Genomic DNA, 14,843 nt, shown 5'->3' on the forward strand with positions numbered 1-14,843 from the left:
GACAGACGTTGGACGACTTGCGTGAACTAGCGGGAGAAAGGGAGTTGGGGACACAGAGAGAAGAGTTCAGGGAACCCGCAAAGACGCAGGACGCAACTTAACGGCCTAAGGTCAGTTGGAGACTTTTTGGAGACACCTGGAGGGGGGGCCTGGATCCAATCGATACTCGCACACTCTCACTCACACACTCACACACACACACACACTTGAGTATTGGGCCTATTGGCACTCTCACCTATGTGGACACACATTCATCCAGTTGCGCGGCGCGCCGATGTCTCTCATTGGGTCCCCCGCTCCCCCCAAGCCGAAGAAGAAGAACAAGAAGAAGCACGTACGAATAGCGACGGCTACCTTAGTGGCTAAAGTACCTTTTGGGTACGGAGAGCCGGGAGAGGTACGGAAGTACTTGGGCTTTCTTCACCTCACCTTGTCTCATCGACCACCTTATCCGCATTACACTACCTACGTGACTGACTACCTACCTTACTCCGTTCACTACACACCCATCCCACCTCAGGTTGATGAGAGAGAATCCTCCTTCTCCTCCTCCTTCTCCTCCTCCTCTTCCTCCTCCTCTCATACCTTAGCTATTCTCATCCCATACCGTCTCATCACACCATTGCTTGTCTTGTCACAGAACCCCTCCCCCACCTCGACTACCTACGCATCCGAACTTCCCCAGCCACCGTCGTCGGACTAGCCAGAGTAGTTGCCGCAACTTGCCTCCTCCTCTCTCTCTGATTTGGTCGAGCTGTGTCATCTTGTCTGGCCCGCTCCCTTCCCTTGAGCCGTCTGCCCTCCTTGCCCTCTACTACAGAGTACAGACTACGACTACGACATCTGTTTTGCCTGGCCTTGCCGCGCCTTGCCTCGCTCTAGGCTCCAAGGTAGCAAGTAGCAACAAGGTAGGGTACCTTAATTTTCCTCCACCCTTTCCGAGAATACCCTGTCCACTCTCCCATACTGCGTCTACCTTACCAAACCTGACCTTGCCCTGTGCCTTGCCTTACCCTTCTTATCCGCCCAGCTAATACCTAACTAACGCTATCAGCCTCTCTGCTTCCTTTCCCACCCCTCCGGTGCGCCTCTTCCACTGGGCACTTACTCACTCGCTCTTCGCCATCCTCTCTGCCGGCCGCCGCTTCGACTCTGAGGTGTATCAAACAGCAGCCGCAGCCGCCAGCAACAGCAACAGCACCAGCAACCCAACAGCAGCACCTCACCTCCTCACCTTACCTACCTCACCTCACCATTTCTCAACACCAGCCGACGCCGATGCCGACGCCGCCCTCGCCGCTGCCCAGAACGCGACGCCCTTTTCCCCTTCCCACAAAGTACCTCCCCTGTGCCTGTGCCTGTACCAGGATCCACCCCACCACAATCCAGATCTCCGAAGCTTCTCTGCAAGCCCTGCCGCTACCGACCACGCCCACTCCCACGCAACCCTCAACTCGCTGAGACGAACTAGGAAGCTCTGCGCTGCAGCTGCTCGCCGTTTCGTTCAAAATGTCAATAAAGTACGTCCCTCCATGTTCCCTTTCCCTCTTATGCTCTGCCTCTGTTTCCCCTTCATCTTCCCGTCATCCCACGCCGCCCCGAGCCCCAGCACCACGGAGTCATCCCGGCCAGCGTCCGTGGTAACCCCGCTGCCAACCTCGACCATCAAATCAACCTCCTCTCTCTCACACTCCTCTCGGTTATATACCACCCCCACACTTGCCGTCCACCATGACGGATCAGTATCTGCAAGAGCAGCATGCCCTTACCATTGCCCGCACCGTCCAGAGAGAACGACAGCTTGCCCAGGCCCGCCTAGATTCTGACCATGGTGATAGTTGGGTCATGATCACCCAGACGGGTGACATCAACCCTCTTCCTCACGAACACATCAGACACAGATCCAATGCCAAAGTAAGCCTCGAGCTGTCGGTACCCAAGGCCTTACAGCAAGGAAGGACGCCCTTTGCGCGCAAGAGCGACAATGGCACGGCATACATCACAACACAACGGGTATGCACTACATGACTTATCCCAAGACATGGCGCCGGAGGGCGAAGCTGATCACCCTGCTCCAGGTCATTTACATTCCTGCAAAACCCACCGCCGAGTTCAAGTCGTTCCATGCGCCAATCTTGAACTGCGCCGATTCCTACGTTGGCTCGCCGTTCTTTGGCGCCTGGTTCTGGTCCGCCACCGTCGTGCCCGTCTCTGGAGGCGGCGTGCCTGCCGACATACCACGGGTCGAGGTGAAGATGAGCTTCAAGGAGGGCGGTCACAGCGAGTTCCGGCAAAGGTTCGAGGAGCTCAAGGAACGACTTGAGCATGTGAGGCGTCTGCAGCAGGAAACGGGACAGACAGTCAACATTCCGGACGAGCCGCTGCCGGCCTACGAAGCAACCGAGGGCGGCGGAGCAGCTCCGAGCAGCCTGGCGCCGCAACAGCAGCAACAGCAGCAGCAGGAAGAAGCAGCCGGTCGGCCGGCGAGTTCGGGGGGTCAGAATGCGAACCGGCGTCCGGACGAACCCCCACCGGATTATGATGAGGCGCAAGCACAGACGCTCAGCATGCGACTCGAGGACCATGTTCGCGAAGAGTCTGACAGAGCATAGCGGGGGTTTTGATTCATCACGGGCTCATGACTAACGCTTTTTTGCATCGATACCTCCCTGCATTTCACTCCCTACACCTGTAACTTTTTATAGCATCTACACTAGCGGCTGGCGGATCCTGCGTTTCTTAACGAACTTGAAGTGTAGAGAAATGACGAGCACGTCTTGATGAGGAGAACGAGGGCGAGAACACGAGGATTGGGATGCATGCCCCCAGGCACAAGAGATGGGGGTAATCACAGTGTGCGCGAACCATCTCGCAAGGTATAGATGGACAAGACCTTGTGTGATGAGTGGCAGCCACCTCAGTAAGCATGATGGTTGAATTTAACGCTGGGAAGCTTGACGCAACCATGCGAGTAACTTTTCTTCCCCCGTAACTTTCTCTTGCCTGATCTTTTTCCCTTTGCTTTTCCACTTTTCCATGTGATTGTGACGAGATGGTGGCTTGGGAGCTTTCGGCCGGTCTCAAAGGTGTGAAGTGAGGCGAGGTACCTAGGTAAGGTGAGGTACTCAGATAAGTGGTAAGTACCGGTATAGAGGTAACCGGGCTGGAGGTAGTAGCACCGGAACGGCAGATCCTTGGCACTCCGGCCCACGGTCACGTTGGCGGTTTCCCGCGGTCGATGACGCTTAGTCACCCAGCCTTTCCTCCGCAGCCAATCAAAACGGGCCAATTGGGAATAACTTACGACCGAATTCAGAACACCCAGTTTTCGTTCCTTCGACGTCTCTGCCGAAAGCTCCCGACTTCCCACCCCCAATCAACCACTATCCACGACATCACGTCAAGCCAATTCACGCACCTCCGCCACAATGGGTTTCTGGGATACCATCACGGACCTCGCTGAGGCCGCCATGCCGTGGGCCACCGTCGAGGCCGAGGCCCCTGCCGCCGAGGAGAAGGTGAGCGAAGCTATTTTTTTTTTGCGCGCAATTTGTTGCAGGGCATGGCCTGAGGTTGGGCGATGATCACGTTCCCGCCTTCGTCGCTGTCCTCGTTTCGCATTCGCTCTGCAGTTTTTTTCGACAAACAAGAACCGTTGACTAATGTTTCTTTCTTCAGGAGGAGGAGACCGCTGAGGAGGAGTCCAAGGAGGAGCCCGAGGCCGAGGAGGAGGAGGCAGAGGAAGAGGAGGAGGAAGAAGAGGAAGAGGAGGATGAGGAGGAGACCGTCGACCCCAAGGAGCAGCTCGAGAAAGGTTCGTTCTTGTTTTTTTACTACTCCCGGAATCCCCGACACAAGATTCGATGGCGATACGCGACATTCGGTTTGCTGGGCGGGAAACAGTCGATGACACGCACATGAGCAATTTCGCGAGCTCCCCCATCGACACCCGAACGCCTGCTTCCCAACGTTATCGACCCGCTAAACGCGATTGTCCGAAATTTCGAAATTCTACAGAACGAGTTGCTGACGATTTTGGGTGACAGACTGCGAGGAGTCCAAGGCTTGCGCACCGGCCAAGCACCACTACGATGAGTGCGTTGAGCGCGTCACGGCGGCTGCCGACAGCGAGGAGGGTGCCAAGGAGGACTGCGTTGAGGAGTGTAAGTTGTCACCAAGTTCTACATCTGTCCGTCATATATATATATATATGATGGGCAAATGGCAGACGGTCAAAGAGCCTCACTACAGGGCCGACGAAAGCTGACATTCTGGTGTAGTCTTCCACCTTGCTCACTGCGCCACCCAGTGCGCTGCCCCCAAGCTCTGGGCTAAGCTCAAGTAAATGCAACATTTCCCCAGTCTTGACATCGTAGACGACGAACGACGGAACGGCATCGGCGGTTCATCTTCTTTTTTCGAGACCGAGCCCATTATTCGCATTAGCGGCATTGGACGACTGGTGTTCTATTTCTACGAGAGTGGGCTTCGCGCGCGCGCGAGAGAGAGAGAGAGAAATGTCGTTGCCGAGACGAGATGAAGACGAGAACGAAACTGTCTAGCAAACCGGCCCTAGAGTTTCCTTTGGGACCTCCCACCTACCCCTTGTACCTCCACCCCTCACCCCAGTGGTGCTCGTCAAGCCGGGTTGCTCAGTAGTGGGCGCTGTCCGGCTTGCGGCGCCGAAAGATCTTGTCTTTTGTACCATAGGCATATCGCGCAATAGATTTCACCATGACTTTTACCTGCATGCGGATCGGAATTATGATGAGTGTTGAACTAACGCGGCTGGTTGTCAATGGCGCTATTTCTGATCTTGACGAACGATAGTTGGGGCTCTTGAACTAAGAGAGGTCTCCATCCTCGAGACCGAATCGGGAGCCGTCAAGCAGTAGCCATGGCACAGTTCTGTTTGTGTACAAGTTTTGGACTACAGCTCAGAAATCTAGTAGAGAGAGAGAAAGAAGTAGGGGCTTCGGGGATGGATATTAAATGATTTTTGCTACGTGTTTATGAAAAACTTGACGGAAGAAGGTAAAGTTGATCAGCTCATCTCGGATAGAGCAGCATACCTTACTAGGCGAGAGGTCAGGCGAGGCGAGGCGAGTTTATGGCGCGACGACGGAGGACGGGCATGGGAACACTGGGAACGCAGTAAATCTGCTCGTGTGCGGCGAAGTAGATGAGGCGATTGGGTAGTCGAGAGATGTGTACACATGCTACCGTAGCCATGTTTTCTCAAGTCTATCTGACTCTTGTTCGTCTACTTTGAGAAGGAGGGTTTTTGGCATTGCTCAGGTAGGATGTATCTCCAATTGACAATGGCCATCCTTTTTCGACTCTAGAGACACTTTTTGCTCAGACATGTAGGTTCGGGATAGGCCCCCCCTTCCGAGTACATGTTACCCTGTGGAGCGGAGGATGGGACCCGGAGGAGGTGGCCCAAAGAGAGGCATTCGGCCGGGGAGGCGGGCCAATGGGGGAGGGCCGAGGGGGACGGGGAAGGGTCGCCCGTCGGTTGCTGCGCCGTACCAGTACGGATTCGAGGAACTTTGAGAGCAACCCCGATTCTGTTGGTTGCATTCTGAGATATGTGAGATGACGGGTTGTTAGGTACGAAGTTCATTAGGTACTGCATGCATATCTCTTGGTCCTCGGCTAGGTGGGTGGGCATGTGAGCCCATTGTCGAATGCTACGATGCTGCAGTCAAGCTTTCTGGGTACGGTGGTTCATTTGGATCTGAGCTTAGCTTAGGTAGCTTCGTTCCCCTCTTTCTGCTTCTTTCTGTCTTTTATTCAGTTCGCGACGCTTGGTGTACCTACCCCATTCCATACGGGAATCTTGGTCAAGTGTGATAATGAATAGTCGTACGCCAATGCTTCGTGGAAAGCACGCGAGGTGGAGAGTTTGAGCGCCATGTACCCCCCAGTGTAATGCAAACTTGAGAGGATCAGGAAAGTGAAGAATCGTTCTGGACCAACATACACGGCCCACGGCACCAGCAAAACAGCACAGGGTACACACCAGTCCAGACCGGGGAAGTTGGGCCGTTGGACTCGAGGGATCTTCTGTACTTTTTTTGGGGGGAATTGATTGATCGAATGCCTTGCCTTACCTTACCTTCTCTGGGTATCGGCCGCATCAGTTGCACTGCATCTGTGGCCCCCTGTTCCTGTTCCTGTTCCCACGTCCCGCGTCTTGTCGATTCTGCCAATATTCCGTTCGGGGCAGGCAGGTTTCTTCTTACTTCTTAAGTCGACCTTTCCGCTTTCTCTTCTTCAGCTTATTATTTCTTTTCCCCGGCCCTGTTCATTCCCTCCCATCCTTCCCTCCTCTTGGGCTCTTGGCACGACTTTTTGTGATTTACGGGCGGGCTTATCCAGTTACCCTCTTCTCTGCTCCCCAACCCAGCGCATTGTTCTCCGTCTGTTCTCCGTCCCATCTCCACGCAGTGCTGGAGAGCCTTGGAGGAAATAGGAGGAACTCGAGACGACGACCGACAATCACAGGCTTTACTGCGTACAAGTCCACAATCCCGCAGGATAAAAGGTGGAACGACTCGAAAGTCAAGGACTCCCTGCCAAGACACGCCTAGGCCAATCTCCCGCCCGCCTGCCCGCTAATCCACCGTCCACAACCTGCCCCGGGCGAACCCAGCGCTCCGTGGCTGCGCCCACTCACCCGCTGTCTCAGGAAAACTTGCGACACCCGACGCCCCCCCTACAACCAAAGATCGGGCTCCCTAGCGCGCAAAAGTTCTGGCCCGTTTGGCGCTCGCGCCCACTAAAAGACACCTGGGACCCGGTACACATATACACACAAAATGCACTTCTCCCGCCGTCAGAAGAAGGAGAACGACCCCTCGGTCGACAACTCCACTCCTCCCACCAACGACACCACGAACAACATTACCACCACCACCACTACAACCTCACCTCACACCGGCGTAAACGAGAACGAAAAGACGGCCGCGAACCCTGACCCCGCTACCGTCGACGCCGCTCTCGAATCCCCCGTCGACACCGCCGCCGCCCCGACGGCAATGCCGAACCACGCCCACCCCGGCTCCGGCTTTGGCAAGCTCGGCGACGAGGAGTATCACCTCCGCGATGTGGACTCCCGGTCTCGCGACAACGACATCACGGGGGCGGGTGGTGTCGCTGGTGGTGGTATTATCGACGGCGACAATAATAGCGTCCTCGAGGGAACGGCCGTCGAGTATCGCACGTATAAGCGCCGCTGGTTCGGTATCGCGCAGTTGACGTTGCTTAACATCATTGTCTCGTGGGATGTAAGTCGAAATATATTCTTCCAACCTTTTGTCAATTTCTGGGCCAACTATAAACGAATCGCAAAAGGGTATACGGGTACCTGCATCAGACAAGCCACCATCGATCGTGCAGCACATCGTCAACAAGGCTGACGACCAATCACTTCCTGCTACCTTTCCTGCATTAACCACCAAAACTCCAAAGCCTCAATATCACAGTGAGACCAAAGATACTAACACCAAACCACCCACAGTGGCTCACCTTCGCCCCCGTAGCCTCCAACGCAGCAACCTACTACCGCGTCTCCGAATCCGCAATCAACTGGCTCTCCACAGCCTTCCTCTTCGCCTTTGTCGCAATCTTCCCGCTGACCATCCGCATCCTCCACATGGGCCCCAAACCCTCCTTCATCACCGCCGCCGCCCTCATCCTCGTCGGCAACTGGATCCGCTTCGCCGGCAGCCACTCCCGCTCCCCGACGGGCGGAAACTACGGCGTCGTCATGTTCGGCCAGATCCTCACCGGCCTCGCCCAGCCCTTTGTCCTCGCCGCGCCCACCCGCTACTCGGACCTCTGGTTCACCAACCGCGGCCGCGTCGCCGCAACGGCCCTCACGTCCCTCGCCAACCCGCTCGGCGCAGCCCTCGGCCAGCTCATCGTGCCCTTCTGGGTCGCCGACCCGCAGGACATGTCCCCCGGCGTCCTCTACGTCGCCATCATCTCCACCGTCGCCTCCTTGCCGGCCTTCTTCATCCCCGCGGCACCGCCCACCCCCGTCGCGCCCTCCTCACGCACCCTCAAGCTCGGCATCCGGGATTCTCTCAGCATTGTCTCCCGCTCCCTCGAGCTCTGGCTCATCCTCATCCCCTACGCCTTCTACGTCGGCTTCTTCAACTCCATCTCCTCCCTCTTGAACCAGATGATGGGGCCCTACGGCTTCACAGACGAAGAAGCAGGTATCGCGGGCGCCCTCTTGATCGTGGTAGGCCTCGTCGCGTCCGCAATCACGTCCCCGATCCTGGACCGCACCAAGAAATTCATCCCCGCCATCAAGGTAGCCGTCCCCGTCATCGGACTGTGCTACCTGATCTTCATCTGGATGCCCGAGACGCGCAACATCGCCGGTCCCTACGTCGTCCTCGCCGTCCTGGGCGCGGCGTCCTTCTCCCTGGTTCCCGTCGCGCTGGAGCTGCTCATTGAGCTGAGTCACCCGGTGAGCCCAGAGGTCACGAGCACGATCGCCTGGGCGGGGGGACAACTCCTCGGCGCCGTCTTCATCATTATTTCCGACGCGCTGCAGGCGGGCGCCGGAGCCAACCCGCCCAAGAATATGAAGAATGCGCTCGTCTTCCAGGCCGTTGTCGCACTCGCCATTGTGCCGCTGCCGTTGTGTCTGGGCTTGTTTGGGCGGAGCGATAGGGTCAGTCTCCGACGTGTGAGGTCGGATGAGCAGAGCACGCGACAGACGACGAATCCGTAGGTGAACTCTGGTCGCGGTATGGATGCCATACGTGGTGTTAGAGTGACTTGTTGTTGTCGTGTTGGTAATTAGGCATTAGTCTTTTGTGCTATATAGTTAATTTTGGATACCCCCATATATGTTTTTTCTCAAAACAAACCGTCTTACGTCTTTCCCATCTCATAACTCGTGTTCCGAGACAGGTTTCCAAGTCATCCAGACTTGCCATGGCCGTTGGTGCGACTGTGACCGTTGACGCCCTCCCCGCGAATATCGAGAAACTCCTCCCACTCGTGCCGCAACCTCTCCATCTCGGTCCAGACATCCACCCCCAACGCCTCGAAATCGACAAGCTGCTCCTTGGTCAAGTCCCTCGCGCCCGGATTCCGCCCGACAGCCTTCCGCAGCACGCCCGTCGCGGGGTCTCTCGCAAGCGACTCACGGTCCTCGACGGCGCCCTCCCATCCCCACCCCTCCACCTCTGTCTTCTTCACGTCCTGCCGTCCCGAAAACGACGCGGCGGACCCCCACTTTATTTTCTTCGCTTCCAGCTCCTCGAGCGTCTCGTCGTCCTGCAGCGCGATCCAGACGGGCGCCACGGCGCCGTTGTACCCCGTCACGGGGTGCCAGGGCGAGCCCAACCAGCGGGCGAGGTAGAGCGCAAACTTGTAAGCCCAAAAGAGGATAAAGGGGAAGGGCACGGGGAACAGGTTGGAGGCGACTACGCCCGGGTGCGTGAGATAAAAGGAAGGACGAACTGGTAGGCGCTGTGCGATTTGGGGGTCTTCGGGTGTGAAGTAGGATTTTGCTATGCGCTGCGTGGCGGGTAAGTGGGACGACAGAGAGAGCACGTCCGTCAGGCGCTTGGAGGACTCGTAGGGCCCTTCCGTCTCGACGCCCTGGAAGTCGTCGAGGCGGAGGTGGCGCGCCTGAGGCTCGATGCTGCTCGTCCAGACGACGCGGCCTGGTGTTTCTTCGGGTGTGACTCTGCTCAAGAGAGGTAACAGCTCATGGGCAAAGACGTAGTGGCCAAAGACGTTTGCGCAAAAGACTTCACCGAGGACGGGGGAGGAGGGCTTGGTATCGTAAGCGGAGGCTAGGGAGAGGGGGTTATCGGGGGAGTCTGTGGGTACCAGGTCGGAGCGGACGGGTCGCTGGTTCAGGACGGCGCCGGGGCGTGCGAGCTTGAAGGAGGGCCAGGTGAGGACGGCGAGGAGGCCCTTTGTGAAGGTGTCTGTCAAGAGGCCGGCCCAGTCGAGGCCTGTCCAGCCGCCGAAGCCGGCGTTGAAGATGACGGAGTCGAGGCGGGGGATCTTGTAGGCGCGCGGGGGCGATACGGGGTCGGTCGGGTCGGTGAGGGTACCGGCGACGAGGTTGGTGGCGCAGGCGTAGACGGAGGGGAGGTCGCAGAGGTCGAGCTGGGTGGAGAGCAGGTGGACGCGGGCGAGGGTGTCGTCGGGGTCGTAGTAGGAGGAGCCGGCGCGGGAGCGGAGGGCCGGGGAGGTGGTTGCCGTGCGGCGGAGGTGCTGGCGGAGGGACTCGACGGATTCGCGGGACTTGCGGACGGAGCGGGTGGTCGGGATGAGGATCAGGTGGGAGGTTAGGGGCCGGGTCGCGAGGAAGTCGTCGATGAGGCGTTCGCAGATGCCGAGGCCGACGCCGCTGGTTTGACGATGCCTGTCAGCTTACTGTATGTCTGAGGAGAGTCGAAGTAGATATCAAAAAGGAAAGGTAAAGGCTGGAGGGGCGGGCTGTGGTGATTCACCTGTTTGCGCCGGTGACCAGCACGAAGAGCTGTTCGCGGGGAGGGACCTTATCCCAGGGCGCTGCGATCATGTTGTTTGCTGTAGAGGTAGCTTGCTCAATTGATTACAAACTACGAGTAGATGGAGGAAATATAGGAGATCCCCGTGTTCGACGGCGGCGCACGGGGTAAGCGAATGACGAGGAAGAGAGAGAGGGAGAAGAAGCGAGCGTTGAGGGGGGAATTGGTGGTGGTGGTGGTGGTGGTGGTGGTGGGATGTTTGGCGGTGAGTCTCGACTTGTACAAATTTCAGACGGAAAGTCAAAGGTCAAAGGGGGGTGGGCGCGGCGCCGGCGGGACGGGAAGCTTAGTTAGGTACCTTAGAGAGGTCACTGCCTATTTGGGAAATTTGTGGTGTGTGCCACAGGGCAACGGCCGCCCGCCGTCTCAGCGGGTCCCCGGGAGCGTCTGGTCCTCCGGGGGCCCGGTCTCTCGTCTCAATTATTTACCGTAAATTGTTCACCATGAACGTCCGAGAAATGAGGCGCAGCTCATATTGAATACGTCAACGACACCTACAAACCCCAGTGAACATGCGCCGGGACAACGACTTCCTGATGGTGCCACCCTGATTAGCGCACCCCAAGAACTGAGAGATCTGGACTATCAGCGAATGACGAGCCCCGTCAGATCCCGGTATGCAGGTCCCAAAGGGCCAATCCCGCGGTCGGGTTCTCATTGGTTTGTGGTGTTTGCCGCGTCGAAAATGAGCCGAGCAAGCCGAATGATGGGTGAGGAAACCGAATACGGATGCGAAGGGATTGTCCAGATTCCGGTCGGGATTTCGTGATAATACAGAAATTGGAGGCGACAGCTAGTTTACTTGTTACGTGAGTGAGCATCATCTTTGGCTATTTGGAAGAGCCGATATTGCCCTCTTTCGCCTTGAATGCCTCGTAATCCAGAGAAAACTTCCTCAAAAGGCCAAGAGACGAGATCCGTCATGGGTCGAGCACGTTATAAAAGCGAGCACAGCGGGCACCGGAAGTGGCCTTTCCACAAGCTGCCTCGGCGTGCTAAGTGCACGCGCGAGGGACGTTGAACTAACGGGTGTCACCAGTGACAGTGATATCGATGGATTGTTGAAGGTGTTCGCAATACATGTTAGGAATGTCGGGGCATCTTGAAGTCGTCCTTCAATACCTCCTGGTCGGCGGTCGTGTCTCGGGCCTAGGAAGTATTCATGAGTAACACGCGCAATGCGGCAGGTAGAGCCTGAAAAGGACAGACGTGTGATGAAGACCAGGCACTAAGGGGTTTTGCTACCTAGTTAGTTGCTTGCAGCGACCTTTTGACTTTGCCTCGTCTTAGAGACCAAGATGGAATCTATTGCAATGGGAAACAGGATAGATTGCAACTCAAAGCCTTGCTCTATTCAAGGACTTACGATTTCGATTACCTTACATACGGTGCTTATCTAGAGGGTGTGACACATGAGCTTTCTTACCGCCTTGCCATTCCCACTATACCTTAAACAAGGTCCATCAACTCCTTCAACTCCATCAACTCCATCAACTCCTTCAACTCAATCAACTGATTGTTCCCTCAGTTAGGTGTCATAAGCGAGATATTGCTGATCAAACGACGTGAGGAGCTAGAGAAGATATGATTGGTTTGATTGCTCTGCAAAACGTATTGCTCAATCCGTCATACTTCTCACGCCTGATTGGTCGACGATTAGCTGGAGAATGATCAACATGGTTGAAACGTCTCACTTCACTGCAACTCACTCACTTCACATCCATCTCACTTCATCAACAAGAAAGCCATTCCAGGAACTCCATTTTTGAGGCACTGAACGAACTCATATTGATATTAAAATTACGAAAACGCGATAATTAAAAAAAAAAAAAAAAAAAAGTAAATGTGAGTGCCTCCTTTTCTTCTACTCATCATCTTCATCCTTTATTTGCTCACAACTCACGCAGCCTTGCAGAGGCGGCCGTCGCCCTGCACCTCCCAATCATCGCTGCCGACACCCGTCAGAGCGTAAAACGTGCTGCAAGGGTCGTAGAGCTTCTTGATTGCCTTGAGCTTGGCGTAGTTTGCGCTGCCGTAGAACGTGGACTGGAAGTCGACCTCGTTGCGGTCCGCCTCGTTGAGGTACGCGCCGCCGCCGGGCGTCAGCGCCTTGAGGGCAGGGATGAGCGTGTCCGTGACCGTGGTCTGGCCCGAGACGAGGGTCGAGAAGTCGGTGCGGCTGTAGGCACTTTATCATGAAATGTGTTAGTACTACGCCGTTCACAAGTGTGAGAGAGCAGGGGGAGACAAGACTCACGTTCCGACGACGGCGGAGAAGAGGGCGGTGCGCCAGGCCGGGTTGACAGAGTTGGCGACGGCGTTGGCGGCGCGGGCGACGTTGATGGTGAGACCCGAGATGATGCCGCCGTTGTCCAGGATGCTTCTGAGCGCGGTCATGAGGCTTGCCGCGGAGGCGTCGTCGGCGACGAGGGTGCGGGGCATGAGACGGCCGCCGATGTTGAACTCGGTCACAGCGGGCTCCGGGTTCATGTCGTTGTAGCTGTCGAGGAAGTTGGTGTACTGGCCAATGTTGAAGTCTGCGGCATGTGTTATTATCCTTCTGTCTTCCTTCCAAATTCTGGCTCAGGACTCTAACTTACCATAGGTGATACCGGCAGTATCGAGAGCGTCGAGAGTAGGCTGCAGCAGAACCTGGAGCTCCTCCTTAGTCTTGTTGGGCAGAGTCGTAGGCTGCATCTGGAATACACCCGAGGCGAGGAGCCAGATGCTGACGGCACCGGCGTCGACAATGTCAGGGAGGGTCTTGAGGTAGGTCGTCACCGCGCCGTAAAACACATCGTCCGTGACGCCAGAGTTGGTGAAAGTCAAGTTGGCCGACGAGACAATGGTGTCGGCGTAGGCCTTGACGGTCATGGACAAGACGGCAGCGTAGACGCCGCCACCGCCACCGGAAAGCGCCCAGTAAAGGTCCGAGTTGGAGGTCGGAGTCGCGATGAGTGTCTTGCCGCCGGAGGTGACGACCTCCCACTCAAGCACCTGGTCGGCCGCGAGTCCGTACTTTGAGACGAGGGGCCCGTGGCCGCCGCCCTGCGTGTAGCCTCCCGCGATGCCGACGGTAGGGCTGTTACCGCCCACGACTACGAGTTCCTGGGCGTGCGCAGCGGACTGGGCCTCGCCGGCCTGGACCCCGGCGCCGAGCTTGAGCGCCTTGCCCGTGTACGCCGTGGACTTGTAGTCGAGCACGCTAATGTCCTTGAGGTGGTGCGTCCAGAGCGCGAGGGCGCCGGCACCAGTGGACTTTCCGAGGTAGTCGTGGCCCGTGTTGCGGATGACGAGGCGGATGTTGTAGTCCTGCGCGAAGCGGATCGTCTTTGCGTAGTCGTCGGCGCTGGCGGCCTTGACGGCGTACTGGACGTAGGTGCCGATGACGCAGCGGTCCGTCTTGGCGAGGAACGGGTCGCAGCTCTGGTTGGCGAAGAAGGCGGCCATGACGGACGACGAGGTCTGGATGTGCGTCTCGGAGGCGGACCAGCTGTTCTGCAGGGCTGTGCACTTGGCCTCGTCGTAGGCGCCAAAGGTGCTGTCGTGGCAGACGGCGCCGATGGGGATCGTGGCGATGAGGCGGCCGCCGACTGTAGTGTTGAAGGCCGACCACTCGGCCGCCGTCGGCCAGCATTCTTCGCCGGGGAAGCAGCGGCAGTCCGTGGCTCTCTGTGCGATGTCGTGGCCGCCGAAGAAGGGGCCTCCCGGTCGGATGCCGGTGCCCGGTCCTGCCCGGCCGATGGAGAAGGCCGAGACCGCCGCGGGCGCGAGGGTGAGCAAGCTGAGGAGAGACACCATTTTGGAAAAGAGTGAGGGGGTCACAATCACTTGCTGTCACACAAAGTGAGAGGAGAGGGAGGGAGGGAGTGAGGGTGAGAAAGAACGACTGGAGGTTGGAGGTGAGGAGAGAAAGAGACCTCTCTCACGATGCAACACCAGCGCTTCGATGCTACATATTTATCAGGCAGGTCACGAACGACGGAACTAAGAGGCATCAACAACACGAAATGAGACTACCGGTTACAGCCAGGAAGCTGACGATAGTTTGATTACCACCCATGCCAATATTGACTACGATGGCCCACGAATACTAGCCGCCCACGCGAGCAGTTGTGGGAAGGATACTTTTAAGCTATTGAGAAGATAGGGCCCCCGAACGGTGAACCAAGCATGTGCCTGACTCTTCACCCTGCGAGACCTTGAGAAGGGCCGGGAGGGCTATGAGAATCGGTGGAAAGGTTGGACAGAATGGGACAAGATGGGGACGGGTTGCCGCGTGTCCCT

The 14,843-nt window shown here is 57.1% G+C and overlaps 5 protein-coding genes across 5 annotated transcripts; 3 read left to right on the top strand and 2 right to left on the bottom strand.

Moving 5' to 3' along the window:
- Positions 1-1,055: 1,055 nt before the first annotated feature.
- Positions 1,056-2,612, top strand: CTAM01_07255 (WW-domain ligand protein; the record flags this gene model as incomplete). Its single annotated transcript, XM_060523278.1, has 3 exons — positions 1,056-1,520; positions 1,744-2,013; positions 2,079-2,612. Coding segments are annotated over 3 exons (1,269 nt in total), but the record flags the coding sequence as incomplete, so codon positions are not given.
- Positions 2,613-3,428: 816 nt separating this feature from the next.
- Positions 3,429-4,345, top strand: CTAM01_07256 (ubiquinol-cytochrome C reductase hinge protein; the record flags this gene model as incomplete). The annotated part of the gene is made up of 4 exons (XM_060523279.1): positions 3,429-3,518; positions 3,679-3,814; positions 4,047-4,163; positions 4,281-4,345. 4 exons carry the CDS (start codon positions 3,429-3,431, stop codon positions 4,343-4,345), a joined length of 408 nt encoding a protein of 135 aa, XP_060382017.1.
- Positions 4,346-6,824: 2,479 nt separating this feature from the next.
- On the top strand, positions 6,825-8,752 carry CTAM01_07257 (major facilitator superfamily transporter; the record flags this gene model as incomplete). Its single annotated transcript, XM_060523280.1, has 2 exons — positions 6,825-7,292; positions 7,526-8,752. The coding sequence occupies 2 exons, from the start codon at positions 6,825-6,827 to the stop codon at positions 8,750-8,752; spliced, it is 1,695 nt and encodes a 564-aa protein (XP_060382018.1).
- A 191-nt stretch (positions 8,753-8,943) lies between these two features.
- CTAM01_07258 (uncharacterized protein) lies at positions 8,944-10,567 on the bottom strand (the record flags this gene model as incomplete). The annotated part of the gene is made up of 2 exons (XM_060523281.1): positions 8,944-10,393; positions 10,497-10,567. The coding sequence occupies 2 exons, from the start codon at positions 10,565-10,567 to the stop codon at positions 8,944-8,946; spliced, it is 1,521 nt and encodes a 506-aa protein (XP_060382019.1).
- Positions 10,568-12,455: 1,888 nt separating this feature from the next.
- Positions 12,456-14,357, bottom strand: CTAM01_07259 (FAD binding domain-containing protein; the record flags this gene model as incomplete). The annotated part of the gene is made up of 3 exons (XM_060523282.1): positions 12,456-12,744; positions 12,814-13,093; positions 13,157-14,357. The coding sequence occupies 3 exons, from the start codon at positions 14,355-14,357 to the stop codon at positions 12,456-12,458; spliced, it is 1,770 nt and encodes a 589-aa protein (XP_060382020.1).
- Between the last annotated feature and the right edge of the window lie 486 nt (positions 14,358-14,843).

The sequence above is a fragment of the Colletotrichum tamarilloi genome (assembly GCF_030869305.1).
Source record: "Colletotrichum tamarilloi strain Tom-12 chromosome Unknown Scaffold_22.1, whole genome shotgun sequence".
In the NCBI taxonomy this organism is placed as follows: Eukaryota; Fungi; Ascomycota; class Sordariomycetes; order Glomerellales; family Glomerellaceae; genus Colletotrichum; species Colletotrichum tamarilloi.